Genomic DNA, 24,046 nt, shown 5'->3' on the forward strand with positions numbered 1-24,046 from the left:
GGAAGGGGGAAAAAATAACACTGTTCATTTTGCTTGTTTTTCTTTCTCTGTAATTACTTTCTAAGATGCATCACTTAATATGATTTCCAAATTTCCATAGGTCTCAAATGTCTTTCTCGAGTTTCAGAAACATCAGACTGGCAGTAGCACAGCCAGGGATCAGCATTTCACCTGGGCAGTGACACTGCCCCCACAGCTCTTGATTGATATCTCTTGCCATTAATGCAGGTCTCTGGCCTTCAGATGTTTAATTACCTCCCTTTGAAGTGATGCATGGTCATTCACAGCAATGTAATTGCCCTCCTGGCCAGTGTCTGAGACATGGGGTTCTCCTTGAAGCTGGGCACAGCATCCCTGTGATTCCTGGGCTAAAGTGCTCCACCAGCCCGGGGCCAGCAGCAGGGTGCTGCAGCCAGGGAGGACACGTTTGTGAGAGAAGCACCACCATGTCCCACAGCACAGCAAAAGGATAAAGAGAAACCACAGCAGTCTGGGAAAGGGGGCAGGAGGGGTACAAGGGCAGGATCACCAGGTTCCTGTCTGGAAGCCTACAAAAATAAAAGCAATCCTGAATTAGTCACAAGTCCAGGGGCCAAGCACTGCTCTGGTCACACTTGGGCAGAGCAAGGGCCAGACCCCTGCAGTGTACTGCAGGATTAGTCATGCTCTGAGGGAACAAGACAACACAGCAGATTAATACTGAAACAAGTCATTCCCAGGGCTCTCAGAACCATCCATCTCATTTTCTCAATATTTGTTTCTTCTGCTTGATCAATAATCTTTTAAAATGCAGATTTTTCCTTAGCAGGAATGGGAATTAAAATTAGTGTCTCTGTCCTCTGTGTGGCCACCACTTTTCACTAAAGCTACAAGAACTGAGGCTTCTCTCTCACAGAAAATCTTGCTGAAATCACCAAGCAGCTTAACATTTTGTGGAGGGAAGGACTGCTGCTCCAGCCATGAGACCTTACAGACTCCCACTGGCAGCAGCACTTGGAGCCCTCCAGAAAGATGGGAAGGATTACTTCATGTTTTATGTGCTCTGGGTATATTTTAACCACAATAATGAGTAGTGGTTGCAACATAACACTGCCTCTGTCAGTGGTTGTCATGGCTCAGTCCCAGCAGCCTGCAGGGGCAGGATAATGTAATTACCTCCCAGTGGCTCCTGGGAGAGGTAGCTGGTTTCAGTCATCTTGCACTGGTGTGGCTGGCAACAGAGGCACAACCTTGCACCCAGGAAGGCTTTTCTGTCTAAAAATTTAGCAAGAGAAATGAGGCATTAAGGAGGAGTCTCAGTGCCTCTTTCCAGAAGAAATCAGGAACCAAGTTTCTCTGAGCAGGATGTGTGGATGCAAACAGGTTCATAGGGCTCTTCCTAAGCTTCTTCTGGGAACATGCAGGGAACTCCTGGCTCCCAGGAGTAAAGATACTCATTTTCCAAAGTACAAATATTATACTAAAAACTCCCAGACATGTAAATGTGCCTAGGAAAAATACTTACATCTGTACAGCCCTGAAGGCATCAAGTTATTGTCAAGAACAGAGTTCTTGACAAGACAAGGTTAGGGTGAGGGTGCAGCCCTTGGGCTGGCTCAGAGCAGCACAGGCAGCTGCCTTTTAGCCTGAGCAGGAGCCAAGAGGTGAGTGGAGGTGAGAGGAGATAGGGTGACAAGTCACCTGGTGCTCCTTTCGGACGTTATGCAATGAGGGGAGTTGGGTAACCAGTGGTAACCAAAATAAAGGATTTGTGTGCATGTTGTATAACATGGCTCAACCCCAGACAGCAGTGAAGCACCACACAGCCACTCACTGCCTTCTCCCTGGTGGGATAAGGGCAAGAATTGGGAGGGTATGAGGGGAAAAAATGCTGGCTTCAGATAAAGACAGTTCAACAGGTAAAGCAAAAGCCACACATATCAGCAAAGTGAAGGAAGGAATTCTTTCACCCCTTCCCACAGAAAAGGTGTTCAGTCAGCTCTAGAAAAGCAGGGCCCCATCACACATAATGGTGACTTGGTAAGACAAATGCCATCACTCTGAGCTTCCCCCTGTTCTCCTTCTCCCCCAGCTTTATATCCTGAGTCCATAGGGTGTAGGGCGTCCCTTTGGTGTGTTGGGGTCAGCTCTCCTGGCTGTGTCCCCTTCCAGCCCCTTGTGCACCCCCAGCCTGTTCATTGGTGGGGTGGGGAGCAGAAAAGGCCTTGACTCTGTGTAGGCACAGCTCATCAACAGTTGAAACATCTGTGTTGTCAACTCTGTTTCCAGTCCAAATCCAAAACTCAGCCCCAAATGAGCTACTGCAGAGAAAACCAACTCAATCCCAGCCAAAACCAGCACACCATAAGAACAGCTACACACAACTCCATGACCTCCTGCATCATCCTGGAGGGGCTGGAGTGAGTGAAGGAGTGCAGTGAGTCAGTCTGGGAAGTCAATGAGGTGTTTTAGCCAAAATACCCAAGTCCTGGCTTCTTTTCTGCTCCCCTCTGTGCCCTCGAGCTCCCTTGTATTCCAGTACAGGAAAGAGAACAGTAGACAGAAAAGGTCTAGGCAAAGAAGAACAGGAAAACTCGGCAAAGAACTGCTAGACTTAAAAGTTTTCAGAAGGAAAGCATTTGGATGAACCATAGAATAATAGAATATTTTTGGTTGGAGATTACACTTAAGGTCAACACGTCTAACTCTTACCCCAGCACTGCCAAGTTCACCACTAAACCATGTCCCCAAGTTCCACATCTTGTGGAACATTGGGGTCTTTCAAATACCTCCAGGGATGGCAGCTCTATCACTTCCCTGAGCAGCCTGTTGCAATGCTTGACAACCCTTTTGGTGAAGGACTTTTTCCTAATATAAACCTCCCTTGATGTAAAACTGAGGCTGTTTTCTCTTGCTTGTTACTTGTGAGAAGAAGCCAACCCCCCCTTACCACAAGTTCTTTTTGAGTAGCTGTAGAGAGAGAGTAGAGGGAGAGTAGAGCTGAAGAGGCTCCTCTGAGCCTCCCTTTCTCCAGGCTAAACAACATCAGCTTCCTCAAGACTATTCCCTTGATATTGCTGTGTCATTCAGGCTTATACCAGTGAAGGCTGACCTTGGGACATTACAGAAGGGATCTAAGTGGGAGACTAAGCCTGGACTCCCTGGTTGGGTAAAGCTCTAGTAGTGCAGCAGAAGTGGGGGAAAAAAACAGATCACCAGCTTGGAAGAACAATCCCTTTCCTTGTTCAGCTCCTGGTGCCCTTAATTTCCTCTATTGGAAGAAATGAGATGTTGAGGCCACCTGCCCATGGCTTTTTCCAAAAATCTGCCCTCACTAGCCCATCCTCACCCACCTGAGCCCTCCAAAGACCAAGTCCCTATTGTTTTCCTCCAATCTGCCAATGCCAGAGCTAGGGAGTGCAAAGGGCAGCTAGTAATAGCCTGGTCCAAACTGAAAAGCAGTCCTTTACACACCCTCCAGTCAGCCTGTGGAGATCCTTGCCAAAAAAGTGTATGGGTTCAAAACAGTGCCATAAAAAATAAAGGTGTGAGATGTACTGAGGGCTCTGGAACACACAGACGTCACATCTGGCTTAGGAAGTCTCTTCAGTGCTAGAGTCCGTGTGATGAAGTACTAGCATTTCTCTGGGCTCCAGATAATGTTACACCCTCTTCCTCCCCAGCTCCTCAAATTTGTCCAGTTCAGGAGCCATCCCCAACAGGTTTGTGTGAAGTTGCACATTTTGGGTGTGAAAGAGAATTTCACACTGTGGCCACACACATCTCTTCTGTGCCAAGCAGTGCCTGTGCCAGAGAACAATCTCACACTCAGCTTATGAACAGAGCAGAGCCAAAACCACCCCTGCTTTCCCTGTATTCCCTTTTCCACCTGGAATGCACAGAGGCAAAGTGACAGTGCCATTGGTGCTGCTGCCCAGCTGGCTGGGACCTGCAGCGCCGCTGCCTTGGCTCTGCCGGGCGGTGCATGAGGGACGTGAGCCCTGCTCCTGCTCCAGGAGCAGCTCCAGAGCAGGACGTGCTTGCTACAAACCCACTCCCCACCCGGGGACAGATGACTCAAGCAAGAGCTCAGAAATATTTAACTCCTCTGTGCCAAGAGATTTTCCAGCACCAGACGCAGAAGGAACAGAGTGCTGAGCAAAAGGCAAACTGCAATCAGCAGCTGTCTGTCTAAAGAGGAACACATATTGCTGCTAAAAAAAGGATGTAAACTCAGACTGTCTTACAACTGGAAGAACATCAACTCTTACCGATGCTTTAGGACATGTTCTCCAAGAGGAATTACCTCTTACTGCTCTCAACAATAAAATGAAAAAGCCTCTGTACTGCAGAATTAGCACGTACTGAAAATATTTGAAAATAACTGGCCAAAGCCAGCACTTAGGCAGAGTCAATTGCTGCAAAGTAAACAAGAAAATTACTTTCTTGAAAGCACCATCTGGTAAGGAGGCACCTCTGTGAAATGAGAAGCTCGTGATTCAGATAAAGAGTTCTGAACACAACCTTGCAACTGTCTACACAGCAAACAAAACAGTTCAGCGTGTGAAGAGTGGGAGGCACATTTTTTGTACAGTTCCTTTACTTAGGAAAGTGTGATTGATTTGGGCCTCTCTAAGCAAAACAAAACATACCAGAAATAACAGAAGCTCTGAGCCTAGACAAAACAATCCAAAATGAGGGAAAATGGAAGATCTTTATGCACAATTAATCTGAGGAATTGATACACTGTGTTACCAAGGTCACAATATTGCAGAATTACAGAGGGAATCTATTGTTTTTTATGAATGCCATGATTATGCCACATTACTTGCTCAAACTCAGAGCATCCCTCAAATTCTATATATAAATTTGGAAAACGAAATTTTTCCAGGATGTGTAGAAAAATCAAATTGAGGGACTTGGGACAAACATCTTGCCAGATTCTTTTAATTTTTCCCATTCATGAATTTCTTGTACTTTCCAAGTGTCTGCTAGTATTCAATATTGAGAAAGAACTTAAGACTACTTGGAAACTGGTCCAATTCTTATGGAGGTTTTACTCTGCCTGGGTGCAAATGAGCTTAATCTTGAGCTTTGTAGGTAAACCTGATGTGGGGACAGAGTCGATTCATAAGAGCAGTGAGCAAGGGAGAATAAAAACTTACTCTTAAGTAACTTCCTACCTTCCAAACAGTTTTTCCACTAGTACACACAAGGTTTGGGAACACTGCACCTTAAGCAAACCAGGCTGGGTATTTCAGCATTCACTTTTCCTCCGGAAATGACTCTGGTCCCACCACAGGCTCCGTGCCTGAGGTTTGGATGTTCCCTCATGTGCCCTCCTGCCCTCCACTTCCAGTAGAGACCAGGGAAAGAAAGAACCAGGTGATTTCTGGTTCTGGGTAAGTAACTTCTGTTTTCTTTGAATATCTCTATTTGAATCTTGGTTTCCATTGGCAAATGAACTTTGGGTCTACAACATAAGGCTTCACAGATTTACTTAAGAAGTTGATCTGAGAGTGCTCCACATAAAGAAGCACCTCTTGATGTGCCTGTAGACAACAATGTCCTTTCTACAGTGTTTCTCTAAGTATGGGCAGGGCTCCAGGCAGATGCATGAAGGTATCAGGAATGAAGTCACCCTTCAGCAATGCACCAGGTGCAGCTTAGGCTCTAAGTGGCAGAAAGCAAATTTACCTTGACAGTTTTGGTACATCTCTTAATAGAAGAGCTGTTTTCTGTAACATACACATACACCATCACTGGTGCTTTAACTGAAGCCACCAGTCAGCAAAACCTTCCTGGGATTTTGGTTTATTTACTTTTTCTCTTTTCTCCATTGAAAAGAAAGCCAGTGGGTCACCAAGGGAAGAACAAGATGTTGTGATGAGAAGGGGCAGAGAATCACAGGCAAGATTCAGGCTGATGGGTAGTGGGTCCCCTGAGGGCTTTGTGAGCTGAACTGAGAGTAGGAGGATTTTATGATGTTGTGAACAGGTTGATGGGCTGAGGGGGCTACAGAGAGGTGCTTCCTTTTGGCTTTTGCTATAGTAAAGACAGATTATGCTCTTGGTCACTTGCTGTATACCATTCTCAACATGCCATCCTCAGATTTGCAAGGACACAGGCCTATAACTTTAAAAGAGCAGCTCTACCTTTGGAGCACACTGGGTAGAGAAAAGGGGACCAGAGCTGTTTCTGTAACTTTGTCTGTGGTAAGGTTAACTAGCCTGACCCCAACAAAACCTACTGTGTTCAAAATCCAGGTCCTCCCGGGAGCAAGGCTCCAATATGGCTGTTGCACAAAAAGAGCAGCAGATGTTTATGAGAAAAAACGTAAGCAACATTTACAAGTGAAGACATTTCTTCCATGGATGCATGAAGTCCCAAATTTAGCAGACAAGGCAGAACCCCACATATGGCAGAACAGAGCTATAAAAGTTGTCAGCAAGTGATATTCATCTCAATTTAGAAACAACTTGTTCCTACCATGTAATGTAAATGCAATGGAAAACATGTTTGTCTTTTAGCTGCAAGTGTAGTAGGCACAGTCGTTAGAGGAACCGAGCAAAGTGCTGGCATGGATTCACTTTCTTTTTATTCTTTTTCGCACCTGATAGTATCAGATTTTCTCCTGGTCCTTCTTATTCTATTATTCAATAGGTAACAGCTTCAAGCAAGTGCTGTTGGACAGAATTAAGCAGCATTATTTTTGGTTCCTGGTTTCATTACTGATGCAAGACAACAAACCACTAAGGTTTCCACACTCTAAGAATGGCATTGCTCAGGGAAGCAGGCATAGTCTGAGATGCTGCCTTTCCAGGGCTTGGTATCTATCTATTAGCAAAGGACATGCAGAATAAGGGGAAAAAAAGCTATTTACTAACATAATGCAGTTACTTTACCTCTATTCTTCTCAAGTCTCAAGGAGCACGAGGATCTGGCTAATAAAAAGGAAACCTTGATAACCTCCTTTCTTCAGTGAAAGGAATGTTGTTTCAAAAAGCTGTTGTCCAGGGTATTGAAGCAACTCAAGCAGCATTTACAGACACTCCCACATACACTTGCAACCTAGAAGAGCAGTCCTGTAACTGATGTTTGTATGCTCATTCAGTGCATATGAACACAAGGGTCAGTCAATCCAACGCCAAAAGGAAAAAAATCATGCTATAGTATTTACAAAAATGCCTCACAGCAGTTTTGCTCCACAGCTTAGCTGGAGGAAGATGTAACTCAGGAACATAATGTGCTTTCCACAGTCTGGCTTGGCGTTTGCCTTCACATAACTGTTTTAGAAGAGAATATCCTGAGTTGGAAGGAACCTACAAGGATCATCAAAGTTTTGCTGCTGCCAGTGTCCCAGCCCCTGATACGCTGCTGCTAGCCATGCCCAGTTGCCTTGTTCTGGAACACTGCCTCACTCACAGCACCCTGAAGGTATTTTATTTCACTGGGCTTAAGACAATAAAGCATTTGTTGTTCTTCACTGTAACCATGTATTTTTTTAGCTTAGTTTACTGAGGACAGTCAGGTCGTGCTTAGGGCTACAAAATAATCCAATAAGCTACAAAAGGAAGAGCCCACTTCATGATCATACCCCATCTTTGTCACAACCCACTCCTGAGGAAGCTGAAGGTTCACTTCCTCCATCCCAGCCCTTGCTGAGGGCTCAAGTCCTCCAATGCTCCTTCAAATCCACCCCAATATTCCCACCCAGTGCCCAGCAGTCTGCCCTGGGTGCCCAGCAAACCCTACTGTGCCACAACCCCGGCAGCCTCCCCAGTTCCTTGCACAGGGGCTGGAACAATTGCCACAAACTCATGAACCCCAACATCTAACCACTGCTTCTGGGATCCATCTGCTTCCTAAAGCCTCATCAGACCAACTGTCAGCCCTTGGGCTCCTGTCAGGAAAACCAAACTATCACCCCTCTTCTGACAGCAGCACATCAGTGGCTTGTTTCATTCAGACCGTGTTCACCTCAGCTCTAGCTCTCAGTCCTCACAGTGATAAAGCTTTCCCCATGAACTCACACTCGCATAAATTCAACCTGGTTTATTCCAAATATCACATAAATTAAACACATTTCCCATGAATATTGCAAATACACATGAAATGAACACTGCAATTTTTAAAAAAAGTTTTGGCTTTGTTTATGCAACAAGAAGTGCCAAATGTGGTTAGAACATGAACTTCTCCTGTATTTACTAGATACAAAAAGGTGCAGATTAATAATTTATATTTATACATATGTACACACTCCATTTCATTTCTAGCTTTAAAACAGTAAAAAATGGTTTCAAGTTTATCTACATTAAACATACTCATTTACATCTGGTCAGAAGCCCCAGATAAGAGTTGATACAATCATTTCACAACTGCAAAATTAAGGCGCTACCAAAATACCAGTTCCACTAGTGTAAAATGTAACAGGAATAGAGTGTACAGCTTTCTATTTATCAATTTAAAAGTGGACTGGAGAAGAAGGAAAAAGGAGCAGTAAGAAACATGACAAGTTCTACAGGTTAGAAGTACAAAGAGATCTCGATGACTATCAAATGAACATATTAAAATACAGTAGATAAAAGGCCTCAGTGGCAAACAATTAGTATGCTTCTGAAAGACAAAAAAGGTTAAAATATATATATATATATCATTTTGTAGCTTGAAATTTTACAGGTGAACAACAGGTGTAGAGGTAGAGGGATTTTTTTTTTCTTTTTGGCCTCTTTATGATGTATAAAGAAGGGCCACATTCACCACAGTGAAAAGACTCATCATATATCCCAGCATCCTTGCTTGGACAGCAAGCAAGAAAAGTGTAATGAGCTAGAAAGGCAACAAATCCTGTCTATCTCTTCCAGGAGCTCAGCTCCAATGCTTCCACATGTACCTTGGCAACAAGTTACACCTAAGCACAGACTGGCTGTAACGTGGACATTTCCTCTAGAGAGCAACGAGACAGCTTTTCCCATGAGGTACTACTGGATGCTGCAGATATTATATGGAAGAGGTGATTTGGTAAAAATGAAACTGGTACTTCCCCTTAAAAAGCAAGTACCACAGGGCAGTGGTGATTTTATCTATTTATTAAAGCTTTGCTATTTGATCAGCATTCAATGTTTTGGAAGAAATGTCAGCTTTGGGCTGCTAATATTATTGTTTGCATCCATACACAGACAATTCCTTTGTTGTTATCCTTTATCCAAAACATCAGCCACTGAAATATTCACAAACGGCTTTAAACCTTGACTAAAAAAAAATCCCTCTACAGTTCAGCTTTCTTTTCAGTAACAATCACTCTATTAACTATGCAGGCCTTCATGAACACAGTAATGTCATTTCCCATGTAGAATGTCTTTACACATTACAGAACAGCAGTAAACAACCTCTCATTTCATAGGGTTTTCTGTCAGAAGTACCTCAAAAGTAGATATCTTGAAAAAATCACTTTTGCAGAGAAGAATATTAACATTAACATTTACTGAAGCAAAGCTAAGAAGACACTAACTAGCACCTTGATAATTTTTTTTTTTCTTAAATGCACTCCTATCTGTAAAATTAAGCACATATAAGATCAGGGACCAGCAATATACAAATACCATCAGCATCCTCTTCCAGCTAAACTAGTAACACTCAAAACTAGGCCAGACACACAAACAAGCAAGATTAATGAGTCTTGGAGAAATCCACAGCATGGAAAGGAATGGGAAGAACAGGAAGCTAAACAGAAAGGATTGCAAGATCAAATACAGTCCATCTTCTGGTCCAAGAATTAGTTTGTGAAATCACCCTTCAGTAGCTCAGCTGACAGTTGGCTGAAGACCTACTGACTTCTGACATTTCCTCCCCGCAAACACAACAATTCCTTATACTTCAGTGAATTCCTCTTCATCATCTTCAAATCCTGGAGGAAATGCATTCAACTTGAATTTTGAGTATTTTGGTGGTGGTAGCAGAACTTGCAGAAGGCTACTGTAGAGGTTATGACATCATTGGTTGTACATTATGCACTTCACAATTCAGAGAATACACTTACAAACCACTTAAATAGAAAAGGCGTGTTCAAGGTAGAGGCAGTTACAGTACATTCAGGGTATGTTACAGAAACCATTTGTGGTAGCCGTTTGCTGAAAGGAAAAAAAACGGAATTCTTGTTTCCCAGACCACAGAGGTTATAACTACAATACCCAAAGAGAGCAGGTAATATATCCCAATCACTGCATTTTAATGCAGTTTTCTTCCAGAATTCATGTACAAAGTGGAAAAAAAAAAGTTTAAATACCTCTTCATTGACAAATAAGGAGAAAAGAACTAAAAAAGAAACCAGGCACTTTGACCATTTAGGTAAGCAGCCATTTCTTCTTACCAGACTTCTGCACATGAACAAGTCTTTACATTGGTCTTGCTATGCTTGCAGCACATGGAGATTCAAGTCAACTTTTTTTCCCTGTTGGTAGTATCAGTTCTAGTTATACGAAACGATGCCAATTGAATTGGTAACACTGAGTTATTTCATTGGCAGTTGAGCGTATGTTGATCATTTGACTGACAAGCGATCAATATAACAGCTATCAAAGCTAGATATTAACAAAACAATACATAAAAAAATAATCAAAGAGAAAATGAAGCTTAACACCTGACTGAAGCTTGCATTGAGACGTGCCTTTATAGGTTCGGTTTGTGACTCCTTTCATGGTGTTACTGTGGGCTGATTTCCATCACATACAGCAACTGGTACTAAACTACAATACTTTCGGTTTGAAACACGTTCAGTAGAGACCACCCCAAGGTAACAGGAGGTCAGCATGACACTGCAGGAAGGAGGGAGATGGAAACCTCCCCACTTTTCATCCTCGCTGGTTCCACTGGCAGAGCAGGCGTTCAGAGTAAACTGTAGCATGCCTCCCTCGTACTTGGGGTGAAATCATTATTTCACAGCAGTGTTTATTATACTTTAGTGAGTGGCTAGGTTTGAATTTAGCAGTAAGACTGGCTAGGATTACTTTGGGTTTTCTCTTTAAAGAAACCTAAGTATGTATTTCCAAACATTTTGTATATACTTATTCTGCTACAACATGTAAATCACAAAGGAGGGATTACCTAAGGCTACCAAATAGTGTGCTTATTCAGTAGCTATTATTCTTTCAGATAAACATCCTCAGATGCCTTGACTACAAATGGTTTCACCTGTTTTTGCCCTCAAACTGTTATTTGCTGAAGAGAGAGAGAGGGAGAGTGGGAGATGTGGGTGTATGACAGACTGCTTTCCAATTCACTAACAGAGAGTACTGTTGGTTATAGTCCTTGTGCATACTTCTGCTGGGCAGCGTAACTCCTCTTCTGTTCACTACCTTCAAGAAAGTCTAGGAAACACCTCTTCAATCCACTGTCCAGTTTCCTCTTCCTACTGAGTGAAAATTCAGATCACATGCAGGCCAATGGCACTACTCTAGTACTTAACTCTCTTGGCTAGAAACATCAATTCTATCAAAGTACTATGAAGCAAATATCCACATCCATCAGCTACATTCTAAATGTAGCACAGCTCTGCAGAGGCTCCATTTTCACCAGGACAACAGGAGAGTGTGCAAGGTTTGGTGAATACCCAGGTAAAAAACCGATGCAATCGATGGATGCAGGATGCAGTCAGAAAGGGCTGTTCCTTCTTGAAGGAATCTTTAAAAAATACAAAAAACAACCCCTCCACTTTTGCCCTCCCCCAGAACAACCTGTCATGAGATGTTTTTGGTGCCCACTCACAACACAAGTCCATGTTATCTGGGTCTTTTGCGAGTCACAAATATCAGTACGCGCCGGATGGCGATGAGACGATCCTTCAGGGAGGTCATAGCCAGTATAGCCAGCTGAGCTCTGTTTTCCAGAGGCAACACTGCCAAGAGCCACCAGTACCAGGCAGGACCACTGGGGTTGCTCTGCAAAAGGATGGAAAAACATGCAGTTATGTATTCACCAGCCCAGCTCCATGAAGAACATAACCATCCTTCTCACTTTCTATTTGCTAAGAAAGTCACCACAAAACAAGGAAGAAGTGAACACTTATTTGCAGGTGTTCTCTTTACCTTATACACCATTAAGATTTATCTCTTCAGCTACCAAATTACACAGGTATATTGTTTACCATGCTTCATGCCAACAGACCAAAATTGGGTAAATAAGAGTCTAGAATAAAGAGTCTATAAACCACAGCAACAATTTGTCAGAAAACAGTCTAGTGTTAAAATTATGTGTAGAATAAGGCTGCATAAGTAGGCAGGTGTTATTACCTGTGGCTCTGGCTCTTTTCCTGGCATAGATCCAAAATGATTGAGAATTTGCACTTTCATATTGTCTTTAAGTGAAGTGAACCAGGCAACAGCTTGATCATAGACTGAATCATGAAGGCGGACAAGTTCTTCATACTCTGGTCCTTCAACCTTGTTGTTAAAAGAAGGGAGATGGAACAAAACAGGTTTGATACCATGGAGTCCATATGCTTCCCCAGAAGCAAACGAAGCAAAATAATGCAGTGACTACAGCTGTTCAAATGTCCTTATGTAAACCAACTGTGCCTAAGTCTCAGATTTCAAACCTGTGATGCTGGAGGCTTTTTACCCTCCCCTAGGTGTTCTGAAGTGATATTTCTTGGAACAGTAACTGCCTCACTAGTATCCATTCCTAAATGCTGGCATAATAGAAGAATATGCTCTCTAACCCTGGGACATATTTATAATCTCAAACCCACAGCCTCGAGTCCCTGTCACAGAATGACCTCTGGACAGTGGTACATCATCGGGCAAAACAAAACAAACACTACTGCCACCGAGCACAGAGACGGGGGGCTACAGCACTTCAGAGACCAGCACTACTTTATAGAAGTGGTAAGGCCATGGTAGGACAGCCAAGGAGAAGGAGGAGGGTAGACACCCGAGCAGGCAGGAAGCAGGGAAAGTGATGCTTTCCCAATACCAGAAACAGTCATGAAGAAACACCCTCATTGAAGCAGAGTGTTTTAGTTGCACAGGCCTACTATTAGCTATTAGGAAAAAAAAAAGCATAAGCAAAAACCACTACAAATTGGTGATTTGTGGGTTTTTTTGGGGTTTTGATTCTGGATTTTTTGGGGGTTTTTTCCCCTTTTAACATGTGCACATCACATAGGTGATTTCACTTATGCTACCCACTCAGGTACACATCTGATCCACCTGCTCTAGATGCCCTTCACAATCAAGGAGAAGCAGTTCTAGAGAACAATTAATCTCATCTTAAGATAAGGATTTCAGAGCATATCAAACAGGTAGCTTTGGACTAAGATTTTTGACCATCAGACATATGGATGTAGGGCACTGAACAGACACCAGTCTCCACTGTGAGACAAGGTGAATCTCACTCTAATTATGAAGAGGTGGATCTCTGGCACCATCTATAAACAATGCCTGCATACCTGAGTTCCACTACTCTTCACTAGGGACTAAAACAGAGCACAACCCTCATTCTGAACAGATTGCCTATTCCAGCCTTTCACAGGCAGAGGCACCTCCATGAGCTCAACCTTTCCTGCCCTAGCAAACAACTGCATCACCCTACACAGGTTAAACAGCACTGCTAAGGCTTTACAGACTTTCACTTTAACTGTGAGAGTACTCTAGAGCTGTATGACAGAACTGACTTCATCAATCAGCAGGAGATTACTGCTAAGCTCCATGTTAACAGCTACCAAGGTATTATAGACACAGCCTAAAGATGATCCAGAAAGCATGGCCAAAAATTCAACTTTTGGTCAACACCTATCACAAACACCTGCCTTGAAGCAGCTTTGCTAAGAGGACTTGCTTTTAAAATCTACTTCCCTCTCTGCATTTCTCTCTTCTCAGTCAGCTCTAATGGATGCTCGTACAGGGCATGGTTAACTACGTGTCCCTAAGAACTCATTTTAAGAGCAGACTCCCACATTTACCTGAGGACCTGTTCTGTAAATGAGAACTTGGAGGACATATGAAGTGTGCCAACTGTCTGTTCAGTGCAAAAGAACACTCAGTTCTCTACCAACAGGAGCATGTGCTTTTAGAAGGCTTTAAATTCTGTACCAGTTTTAAAACGTTACTCTGACCTCACCTACACACCATGACCTCAGCATCCTGGAAGCTACTTTGAGATCCATGAAAAGAGTGTAACACTTTAAGCAGAGATAATTATAAGGGAAGAAAGGAAGAAAGGGAAAGAAGATACAAAGTTTGTTCCATGATTTTTAAAACAGAGCTTTAGTGAATTTGTAATGATATTGGCTTAAAAATAATGCACAGCTAGCTTGAAATGCAACAAGGAAAGGCTATTTAAGTGAATCCAGCAATACATGGGTATGAATAACTTTGCACCATAGATCACCTTTTTATCTTCAAGATACTCGATGTTTGCTGTGTTATATCCATCTCGCTGGCCATGGCTTAAGACCCTAAAACGACGGACACCAACTGTATCAACAACTGAGCGTCCATCAGGAAAAAACTTTACGTCCCTGATCTCTAATATACAGCCATGATCTGCAAATCTGAAATGACAGAAGGGCATAAAAGTGGAAGTCATCAACAAGTGTTTATAGACATCAGGACAAATACTGGGCCTAATTCACCATTTCTTAGTTGAAAGAGGATTCTGCTTTGGTGACAATACATTTCTGCTTTTTCACATAAGCCACACAACCCCCACCCTTTCTGCCTTCCCTCAGAGGACCTGGGCAGCAGCATTTGCAGGGCAGGTTTATGGGGTGGGAGGGTTGGAAAAGGACAGGAAACTAAATGAAGCATGTTTCATGCTGGGAGTTGCCAGCTGCTGGTGGCAAATTCATCTGGTTTGCAAAGAAAACAAGATGGGTAAAGATACCGTAAGGAAAGTACAGAAAGTGAGGAACAAATGCATGGCTGTGAGGGCTATCCCCCTACTCCAAGGTGTAAGCAGAAGACTGCAGGCTTTAGAAGAAAAAAGTTTTCCATATAACAAGTCTTTTCTTGCATTTGTTTCCTTTAAAAAAAAAGTCAAATCAAACTCAAAATATCCTCTTCAAAAAACACTTTTATACCCACTATATTGAAAGTCGTAGCGCGTTTTAATCACACCCTGGAAACAGGCACAAAATTAACTTTTACTTTATCAAGCTTACCTAACTCTACCTTTGTGGTGCAGTGATTTCACTAGAGAGGCTGATTGCACAATGACTCTTCACCACAATACATTTGCAGGTCTACAACTCAGCCTACTGTTAAGCAGGAGAAAGCACTGTATCTAGTCTCAATCTCAAGATACCAAACTCTACAGGGTCTGATAAATTCTTTATCATGGAAATGCTTGTTGTACTAGGGCTTGGTCATTTCTTACAATGGAGTGATGAAGAAATGACTCCTGTTTCTGCTCTACCAGAAATCATGGGTTTGGGAGGGGTGGGGAACAACTGTTCTCTCCCAGCCAGTGTACAGGAAAGAATCAGGAAGAGCAGGAGGAGCAGAGCTGCACACAGCTAAGTCCTGGTACTCTACCAACAGGACTGATTAATAAAAGCAAGTCTGTTAGTTTGTTATAGTAATATTACACTATACACTATTTAAACAGCTACATAACTATTGTTTTCAATTAACTATGTTAGTAACATTCATACTGGATTTTGAAATTAATACGGAAGTGATTTTGTCTTTTTTGTCCTTAGAGGGGTTACTTTTGGGTAGACGGGGACCTGAATCAGAGAGACAAGAAAGCACCTGGAGACAGGCATAAAATGTGCTGACAACATTAAGAGCTTATATTCTTTTACCAATTATACGTTAAAATGGAGACATAAACCAGAGGAAGGTAATGAACTAAACATGCTCTGTCACTGTGTTTTTAAAGGGAGGTATGTATCCATGTCTCAGCAGATGAGGCAAAACAAGTTTCCCTGCTTCTTGTATTCCCAAGTTGATTTCGCAATTTTGAATAAACAGAAGAACTTCTTTACTTGTGTAAGAAGCTGGAACAGCCTTGGCAGGTGTCTGCAGATTAAGGTTTCCTGCACTTCAGCTGTTTATTTAAGTCATCATGCTCAAAAACTTTCATCATTTCAGTAACTCAAAACAGACATGACTTAGAAATCTAACCATACTGTTAATTTTAAAATACCCTTCATGATGCTATTTAATAAACCAATTATTGCGTTTTGGGGATTGTAATGCCATGGCTCTCTGTATTACTGTACCTGATTCCAAATAAATTTGGCTCTTCCACAAGCCTGCAGGGATGTAAGGAGAGTTATCACCGAAGTCCTAGGGTAATTCTGTCCTCACTCTCACAAGTATTCGCTTTCAGAAAATTGATAATAGACCTGAAAGGGCCTGTGGAACATCAGCTGCTGCTGGAGTCTGAACTCCACTGAGTGCAGTACTGACAGCATGCCAAATGGCATTGCAGCACAGCCACGGCTGACTGGAAGTTGCAGCATCTCCTGTACTCTTACAGCTACCTTACTGTCCAGTCTGGGAGAAAAATAACATTTCCCTCCCCCCAAGAAGCATGGAGTGGACAAGGAAAGGCTGCCAAGCCTCAGAAATGACTGACCCCTTCTCAGCTCCAGTGATGATCACATACAAAAATGCTGTTCCTGAGGATGCCTGTCTGATGTGTTCCTAAAAATTCCCATGTTCATCATCCATTCTACAGCCTGCTAATGCAGCTTCTGAAGTCAGCAACTATTGCATCTCATAAGGCAAACCTCTCAAGATCACCTCATGCTTCTCCCATGAGCATGGTCTCAAAACCCCATTATCTATAAACACTTAAACTTGAAGGTTTTAGTAGAATCAGAGGATAGCTTTGTGTTGTAAGGGACCTTTAATCTAGTCAGCCTCTGCATAGGGAGCTGGAAACACATCAGTGTCAGAATTCACAGAAATGAATGAAAGGTATGATCATATAGAAAGACAATGTAACCCACTCACTGCAGATAGTTTAGACATTGCAACACAGCAGTAAAGACAAACATTTAAATTCAACATCCAGCAGCAAAACAGACTTCTCAGCCAAGTGTATACTTTGTCTCATTAAAATGATACCACTCTTTCAGGAAAGCTATGGGAGGTCTGAATGTTTTGTGTTGTTTTTGTTTTGTTTCTTTTTAAACTGAGTAGTCAGAGGGGGAACCTTACCCAGACAGTCAGTTTTCACTGGAACAAACAGGCCAGCAAGCTTTCCAAACACGCAGCCAATTAAATGCTATTTTTGGAGTCTGTAGTAACAGGATGAGTTGCATTCTTGCTTAACCAACAGGGGAGTAATAAAATTACTTCTTTGTGTAAAAAGGAATCTTTAAAGTTCAAAACTAAGAAGTAAGCAACTTTAGTATTGGTTCATACAGGACTGGAAGGAACCACAGTGGTTTGGGGAGACAAGTATACTGTGCTGCAGTATTCCATTAGCTCACAGCAGCCTCTGCAACAACAGGACATTCTCAGCTCATCTCCTTACCCTTTTAATTCATCAGCTAAGCACATGCCAAACTGCTTGGTACCAGTTTCCATGCATCTTCTTATCATTAGGCGATAGCGAGGTTCAAAGACATGGAGTGGACAAGGGATGGTAGGAAAGGCCATGGTGCATACGAAGATGGGAACATCTTTATTCAAACTGTAAGAAAATTGTTTAAAAAAAAAATCACCTTTTTTTCTGGGTGCTGCTATATTCAGAATTTATCCTTAATAGAAGACAAATGGATTCCTTAGACTCAATCTTCGTAAATGCCTATCTCTTTGAGGTTTGCAATTTTCACAAGACAAACAATATTTCAGGACTCTTTTCCTTAGTACATTAAGTAAACAATCCCTCTAACCTACTTCCATAAAGGAAAAAAGTCAAGAAACAGCCAATTTCCCACAAACATGCACAGTGATACATCTTATACACATGGCAAGATTTTGGTGACAACTTTTCACAGTAATAAAGTACTTAAGACCCAGCCATGTTCAAAGCAAGATGGCAGAGAATCCCCAGAATCAGTAAACCCCTTTGATTTAAAAGCCATTAATCTACTTTTTTTTTTCAGGATTAACTGCATGTTTTGTTTTACTTTTTAGCTGAGTTATAGCACAACATTCGCAAGTCACTGACAAAACTGGATCCTTGAACTTTTCCTGACCTGAAGTATAACCCATTGATAATTTAAATTCTACTCCCAGAAAACCCCCACTGTAACTTCTGAAGCTATTATGTTGTTTCATAGGAAAAAGCAATTATCTTTAAGAATTTTGTTTTGCCTCTCCACCATCCAAGAACATTGTTACTTGTTCATCTGCAACATACACATCAAAAATACAAAACATCTGGCAGGTTCATTTACAAATTCATTCCTTTGGTGCATTTTCATAAGCAAATTAATCTCCCTCAGTAATTTAGACTGAAGAAGAATTTAGAATTTTTTGTAACAGCTGTCAGTAATATAAAGAGAGCCTACTTTGACAATTCCTTCATTTCTTCATCATAAACTTTCTTCCTTTCAGATAATTCCTCTGGCAAGTAACGGACTATCAGCTCTTCTGTAAGGACGGTCTTCTTGTAAGTTCTGCTTGCCAGAAACTACAAGGAACAGTAATCTCTTAAGTCTGGTAACAAGAAAACAAGTAACACCTCTTCCTCCCAGCCCATTCTTCCCTGAGGCCCAAGTGCACATTAGTTAGGACTGTACCTAACTAATGTGATTCCTTACCCTTTTAAGCTTCCAGGCACCAAAGCTTCCACTTCAGCCTATGTGGTTCACTCCACTGTCCTTTAAACCCCATCCCCTTTTTTGGCAAAGCTGTACTAGCAGGAAGAAAAGGCAGTCCATCCTCACTTTTGCAAAGATACATGCATCTTTTCCATCTACAGCTGTCAGCTTACTGGCAAGAAGCACTACAAATGGGATACCTTATATCTGCTGCTGACAAGTGTTGATCAGGGAACGACCATTCCTCATATACCACAGTTTCCACTCAAACAGGAAACTTGGTATGAACACAGCTATGGAGGGGTTCCCCAGGCATGAGCCTGATGTGAACTGGAAGGCTCCATTTCCCTAAGAACCAGCTAAACCACCTGTATTCCAATGAATGCCAAATATATCCTTGAGTAAATGAGGTCTGTACACAGCTTGATGTTGTCAGTACTATCTTGTTCTGCTTTCAAGGAATCATAGAAGTTTGGGTTGGAAAGGTTCTTTAAACGTCATCTAGTCCAACCCCTTCAGTGAGCAGGGACATTTTCAAATGGATCAGATTGCTCAGAGCCCCCCAACCAACATGACCTGTAATGTTTCCAGCGATGGAGAATCTGCCAACTCTGTGGGCAACCTCTTCCAGCTTTTCATCACCCTCATGGTAAAAAAATTTCTTACTTACATCTAATATCTTTAAATCAACTCTCTTTCACTTTAAAAGCATTGTCCCTTTACTAAAATGCCTGTCCCTATCTTTTTACAAACCCCCTTGAATTACTGTAAGGCCAAGCGCAGGTCTTCCCAGAGCCTTCTCCTCACCAGGCTGAACAACCACAACTCTCAGCCTTTCTTCACAGAAGAGGTGCTCCAGCCCCAGATCACATTCATGGCCCTTCTCTGGACTTGCTGCACCCTTGTGCTGGGGACCCAGAGCTGGGTGCAACATTCCAGGTGGGTCTCACCAGAGAGGAGTAGAGGGACAGAATCCTGCCCCCCACCCTGCTGGCCACACTGCTTTGGATGCAGCTCACAAGCAGAGCACAGAAAATCTCCACATAGATGTTTTCAGAAGAACACAAGTTTGTGCAGTTTTGTTAATTGGGGCAAGGACATACTTACTTCTGACAGCTTTTCCTTGCAGAGTGGGCAGAGTGGATTATGGTCAAGGCAACGCTCAAGGCATTTGAGGCAAAAGGTGTGTCCACAGGGTGTGGTAACAGGTTCGTAGAACAACCTTAACATGAAAGCATAGAGCAGAAAAGCTAAGCTGGAAACAAAAACAATTCCCAACGCGTGGAGAGGAAAGAGTCCTAAGAGTCCTAACTCTTTCTTTCTTTTCTGCTATTGTATAAAGCACAGGTGACAGGCATTACCCAAGGATACAAAAAGGGTTTTCCTTTTCACAAGTCGTAAACAATGGAGAACTGCATACATAATGGAGAAAACCACATCTGTAAAGATTCACCAGATGTAAGGTTCAGCAAAAAGGAACAGAATAATGACTTAGACATTCTCTGGCAGGTTTCTCTTCTTACACCATGATAACTTTTTTCAGAAGCTAGAGAGGCTTTGTTATGTTAATGCCAGGTCAACACAGTCATACCTCATGCAGAGGGAACACTCAAAGTCCGACGCATCCACCAGAGTTGTCGGTATTTCACCTGAAGTGTCAGTGGTGTTTTCGGGTAAAACATCTCCATCTAAGTAGTCAAGAAGATTATTATAGTAAAGATGTAAGCATTACTGTATTTTCCAATGTTCTTTGCACTGTTAACTTTTCCATTAAAAAAACTGATTTTTGTCTTTTCTTTTCTGAAGTTTTGTTTCTAACAAACATATCTCCTCATCTAAGTTTTAGATTTTTTGGCAGGAGATCTTTTGGAGAGCAGATGATGACGTCTGTGGCGAGAGAATACACTTTAGAGCTGAATATCCATTATTTGCTCCTCCAAAAATGATTGTTTTGTGGGTTTTTCTAAGCTAGTTTTTAAAATATTCTGCTATTGCTTTCCCATCACCACCCCCACATCAGCCAGGCCAGATGTTTTTAAGTACATTAAGTCCAGAATTTAATATGTTTACACACAGTCAAAATATTTCATCACTGTTTATTACAGATTTCTCAGCAGGGGTAATTTTTCTTACAAATATAAAAAGGCTTAGATTTTTCTAGACTAGGCTGTTCTAGAAATCCCAAATTTCAGACAGCTTAAAAGTTAAAAGGACTACTGGAACTGCATTAGCTAAAACAGCTTTTACTAGCTCAACAATCTGCAAACAGAGAGGCAGAACACTTCACTTAAAATTCTAGACAGACTGATTTTTGGGGGTGGTTTATACCTCTGGGTTAAACTAACTTCAAGGCTATGCACTTCAAACTTCACAGCAGCATTATTTAGGCTCAAAAGCTATCAGCTCCAGATTCTGTTGACATTTAAACAAGCAAATCCTGCAACTTCTTTTACAATTTGCATCTTTGTGATGAGTTGAAGGAGAGTCATGACTGCTGCCTCCACATGTTTTTTATTAACCAAATTCTTAATCATTTAAAAGCTCTGCTTTTTATGTGAAGTTAAAATACTAGGATGCTTTGTTAAAGAGTAACTTATGCTCAGCATCTGGTTTATCTCCAGCACCGACAGGATAGGTGGTGTGTGGCCTACAAAGAAAAACAGTGCTATCTTTAACCTACATCTCACATGTTAGCATTTAGTAATTGCAAGAACCTGGCTGAGTTAATTCTGCAAATAGTAACATGGCACTGGGACCTAGAACACACCAGAAATTAGTGCTTACGGGTAAAACATGATCTCTGGCCTTCCCTGTGAAGATACAGGTGGGTCAGATTTCACAATCTATTTACTAAGTCTGCAGTTCACAGGCAAGTACAGGTTTTTTTTCCTCCATAATAACATGATCAGAAACTGGCCATATATATATATCTTTTGTAGGGGTCAAAGACAGACAGCTGTACTTGAAAACATGGTGACATTTTCAGGCACAAATCAAAGTCCTGGAAGTGTGAGTTTTGTTTTTTTTTTCATAAAGGGAAAAAATTCACGCCAGCACAGCAACATTTTCAAAGTCTATGTTAACCAATTATTACACTACTCAGTAAAGTATTGTCTTCAGCATTTTTAGCCCTGAGTATTAAAGCCACTCTGGAGGTCTTTGTTAGAAGCTTGAGAAGCATACAAATTTTAAGCACAGCTATCAAGTAACAGAAAACTGGGTAGTGGGGGCTTATTACCCTTGAAAAGGCTTCTTTGTTTGCTTGGAAATTTTCATGTAAAGTTGCATGTGACCGTTTCTAATGCCAGTTAAAGATTAGTTTCTGGGCTTACTTAATCTTTCAATCATATAGAAAGACAATGAAGTTCAGCTATAGCTGAGACCTAGAAAATGGAAATGGCACTACCAACAAGAAGATTAAGTGCAAATGGATTACCCACACATTACATTGGAAATGGCCCATCTGAGAATGAAAAATACAGTTTTCAGTCAGTGAACTTAAACTGCTCTGGAATAGGGTAAATAGGTTGTTAGAGCAGAAACAGACACACCAGAGAACAAAATATTACCCCAATTCCTGTAGGGAATGTTTTATTGACCCCTATGAAAAAGGGAAGAGTAAAATCGTTTACAGTTTTTCAGTATACGCAAGAGAAATCACTTTTCTAAGCCATAACACAAACCTTTTTTAAGAATCTTACTGGGGACATCCAAACTCTGCAAATCCCTCATATCATTGGACAGCTTTCTTTTTAAGCCAACTCCAGGTAAACTGGAGAGAATAGCTCCCAAAGACTTCTGGTTGTCATCAAAGTAGAGATCCAGAACACGATGGGTAACAGAAGAATCAGTGCTTCTGAATACATCAGATTCTTGGGATGGGGTTTTTGTTAACCTGAACATAGTATCCTAGAAAAATAAGAAGTTATATACAGCATGAGACAATTTTGGTTTGCTTTTATCTATTAGTTTTATCAGCAATAGATCATTTTTCCCACAAGGAGCCTAGCAATGGAGAAAGGTCTGTATCAAAGGTCACTTCCCAATTGCATGAAGTAGGGCCATGTCTCTCCCTACAGCTCCTGTCTCTAGAAATTATGTTCCTGTCATACTAGTATCTTCAGTAGAAAAAAACCACTAACACAACTGACCCCCACATGAAGGCATCACATTGTTTTCTGAAGAAAAAGGTTCACTCTCTTAATTTTCTGAGGAAGTACATCCCAATAAGAGATCCAACAGCAATGGAGAGAACAGGCTTATCATGAAAGTAAGTGCCTACTCAGGTGCAGACAAAGACAATGGCACACAGATCAGAAAGATCCATATATTATTTTTTGTATTTTTATGTTTAACACCTTTTCCTTTACCTTTGAGGACCCAGCAACAGAGTTATCTTCCACAGCTGACTGTGTGTTTATGCTACTCAGAAATGCAGGTTTCAATCTTGTATGGGATGTTCGACTAGAGAAAGGTGCTGTTAGACTATCATGCACATTTTCAAAGGCTGGGAAAAACATCTCACACATTATCTAGTCAATTGGAGAGAAAAAAAAGGTAATAATTACAACATAGATATTTATGTTTATGTGAACACAGATGCACAAACTTCACAGTTTCTAGCTTGCAACATCCAAGACATCCTGCACTCCCCAATGCCCAGGGGAAACCTGGATAGCAGCACCCACCACAACCACAGTCACATTCCAAGGTGCTCTTCTGGTGCCCATCTCCCTTACCAAAGGATCCTGCTCCCCAATAGCAACAAGGGCAGCAGTTTGTTGCATCCTTCTCCTGATCCTACCCATCTCCATTTTGATCCTGCCTCCAGAACTCTTCAGACCATGCTTTCCCATCAAAACCAGTTAACAAAGATGTGTTTAAACATTTCTTGTGTTCTTCATCCATCTCCTCCATCCTCAAGCAGATTTAACCCCTAACCTGCTCCTCTTCTCACCAGTCCACACCAAGCATCTCACCAAATCCTCATCTCATTTTTATAAAAAGCTGCCTGTGTGGATGGTCACAGAGAACCTGATGATGGGCTGTTAGCACTTAATGTGTCTGACTCCCCATAAGGAACAAAATGCTACAAAGACTGCAGGATTTTTCCAGCACAGGGCAGCACACAGCTTCCTCTCCTCAAACCTCTGCCACTTCCCACATAAGTCATTTTTTGATGGGTACTAAAATTAGCAGCCTCAAGCCTACGCAGTGGAATTCACAAATATATAATCCCTCTGGATGAGGCATCAACCAAAACCAAGAGGTGCCTCACAATAAAAAGGTTTATTGGATAATCTCCTGAATCAAACTATTCTTTGGGTGTTTACTATCACCTGAAAT

General features: G+C 41.8%; 1 protein-coding gene across 1 annotated transcript in view; it reads right to left on the minus strand.

The window, feature by feature from the left end:
- Positions 1 to 8,019: 8,019 nt before the first annotated feature.
- LONRF2 (LON peptidase N-terminal domain and ring finger 2) overlaps positions 8,020 to 24,046 on the minus strand; it is a 33,922-nt gene continuing 17,895 nt past the window's right edge. Inside the window, exons 4-12 of the mRNA XM_059493995.1 lie at positions 23,071 to 23,232; positions 22,384 to 22,609; positions 20,292 to 20,388; positions 19,808 to 19,922; positions 18,449 to 18,570; positions 17,467 to 17,625; positions 14,365 to 14,527; positions 12,267 to 12,416; positions 8,020 to 11,915 (exon numbers count right to left, since the gene is read on the minus strand). Of these exons, the coding sequence (XP_059349978.1) occupies positions 11,757 to 11,915; positions 12,267 to 12,416; positions 14,365 to 14,527; positions 17,467 to 17,625; positions 18,449 to 18,570; positions 19,808 to 19,922; positions 20,292 to 20,388; positions 22,384 to 22,609; positions 23,071 to 23,232 (1,353 nt within the window). The 3' untranslated portion in view covers positions 8,020 to 11,756. The remainder of the gene's footprint in view (positions 11,916 to 12,266; positions 12,417 to 14,364; positions 14,528 to 17,466; positions 17,626 to 18,448; positions 18,571 to 19,807; positions 19,923 to 20,291; positions 20,389 to 22,383; positions 22,610 to 23,070; positions 23,233 to 24,046) is intronic.

This window comes from Ammospiza nelsoni, chromosome 2, assembly GCF_027579445.1.
Source record: "Ammospiza nelsoni isolate bAmmNel1 chromosome 2, bAmmNel1.pri, whole genome shotgun sequence".
Classification (NCBI taxonomy): Eukaryota; Metazoa; Chordata; class Aves; order Passeriformes; family Passerellidae; genus Ammospiza; species Ammospiza nelsoni.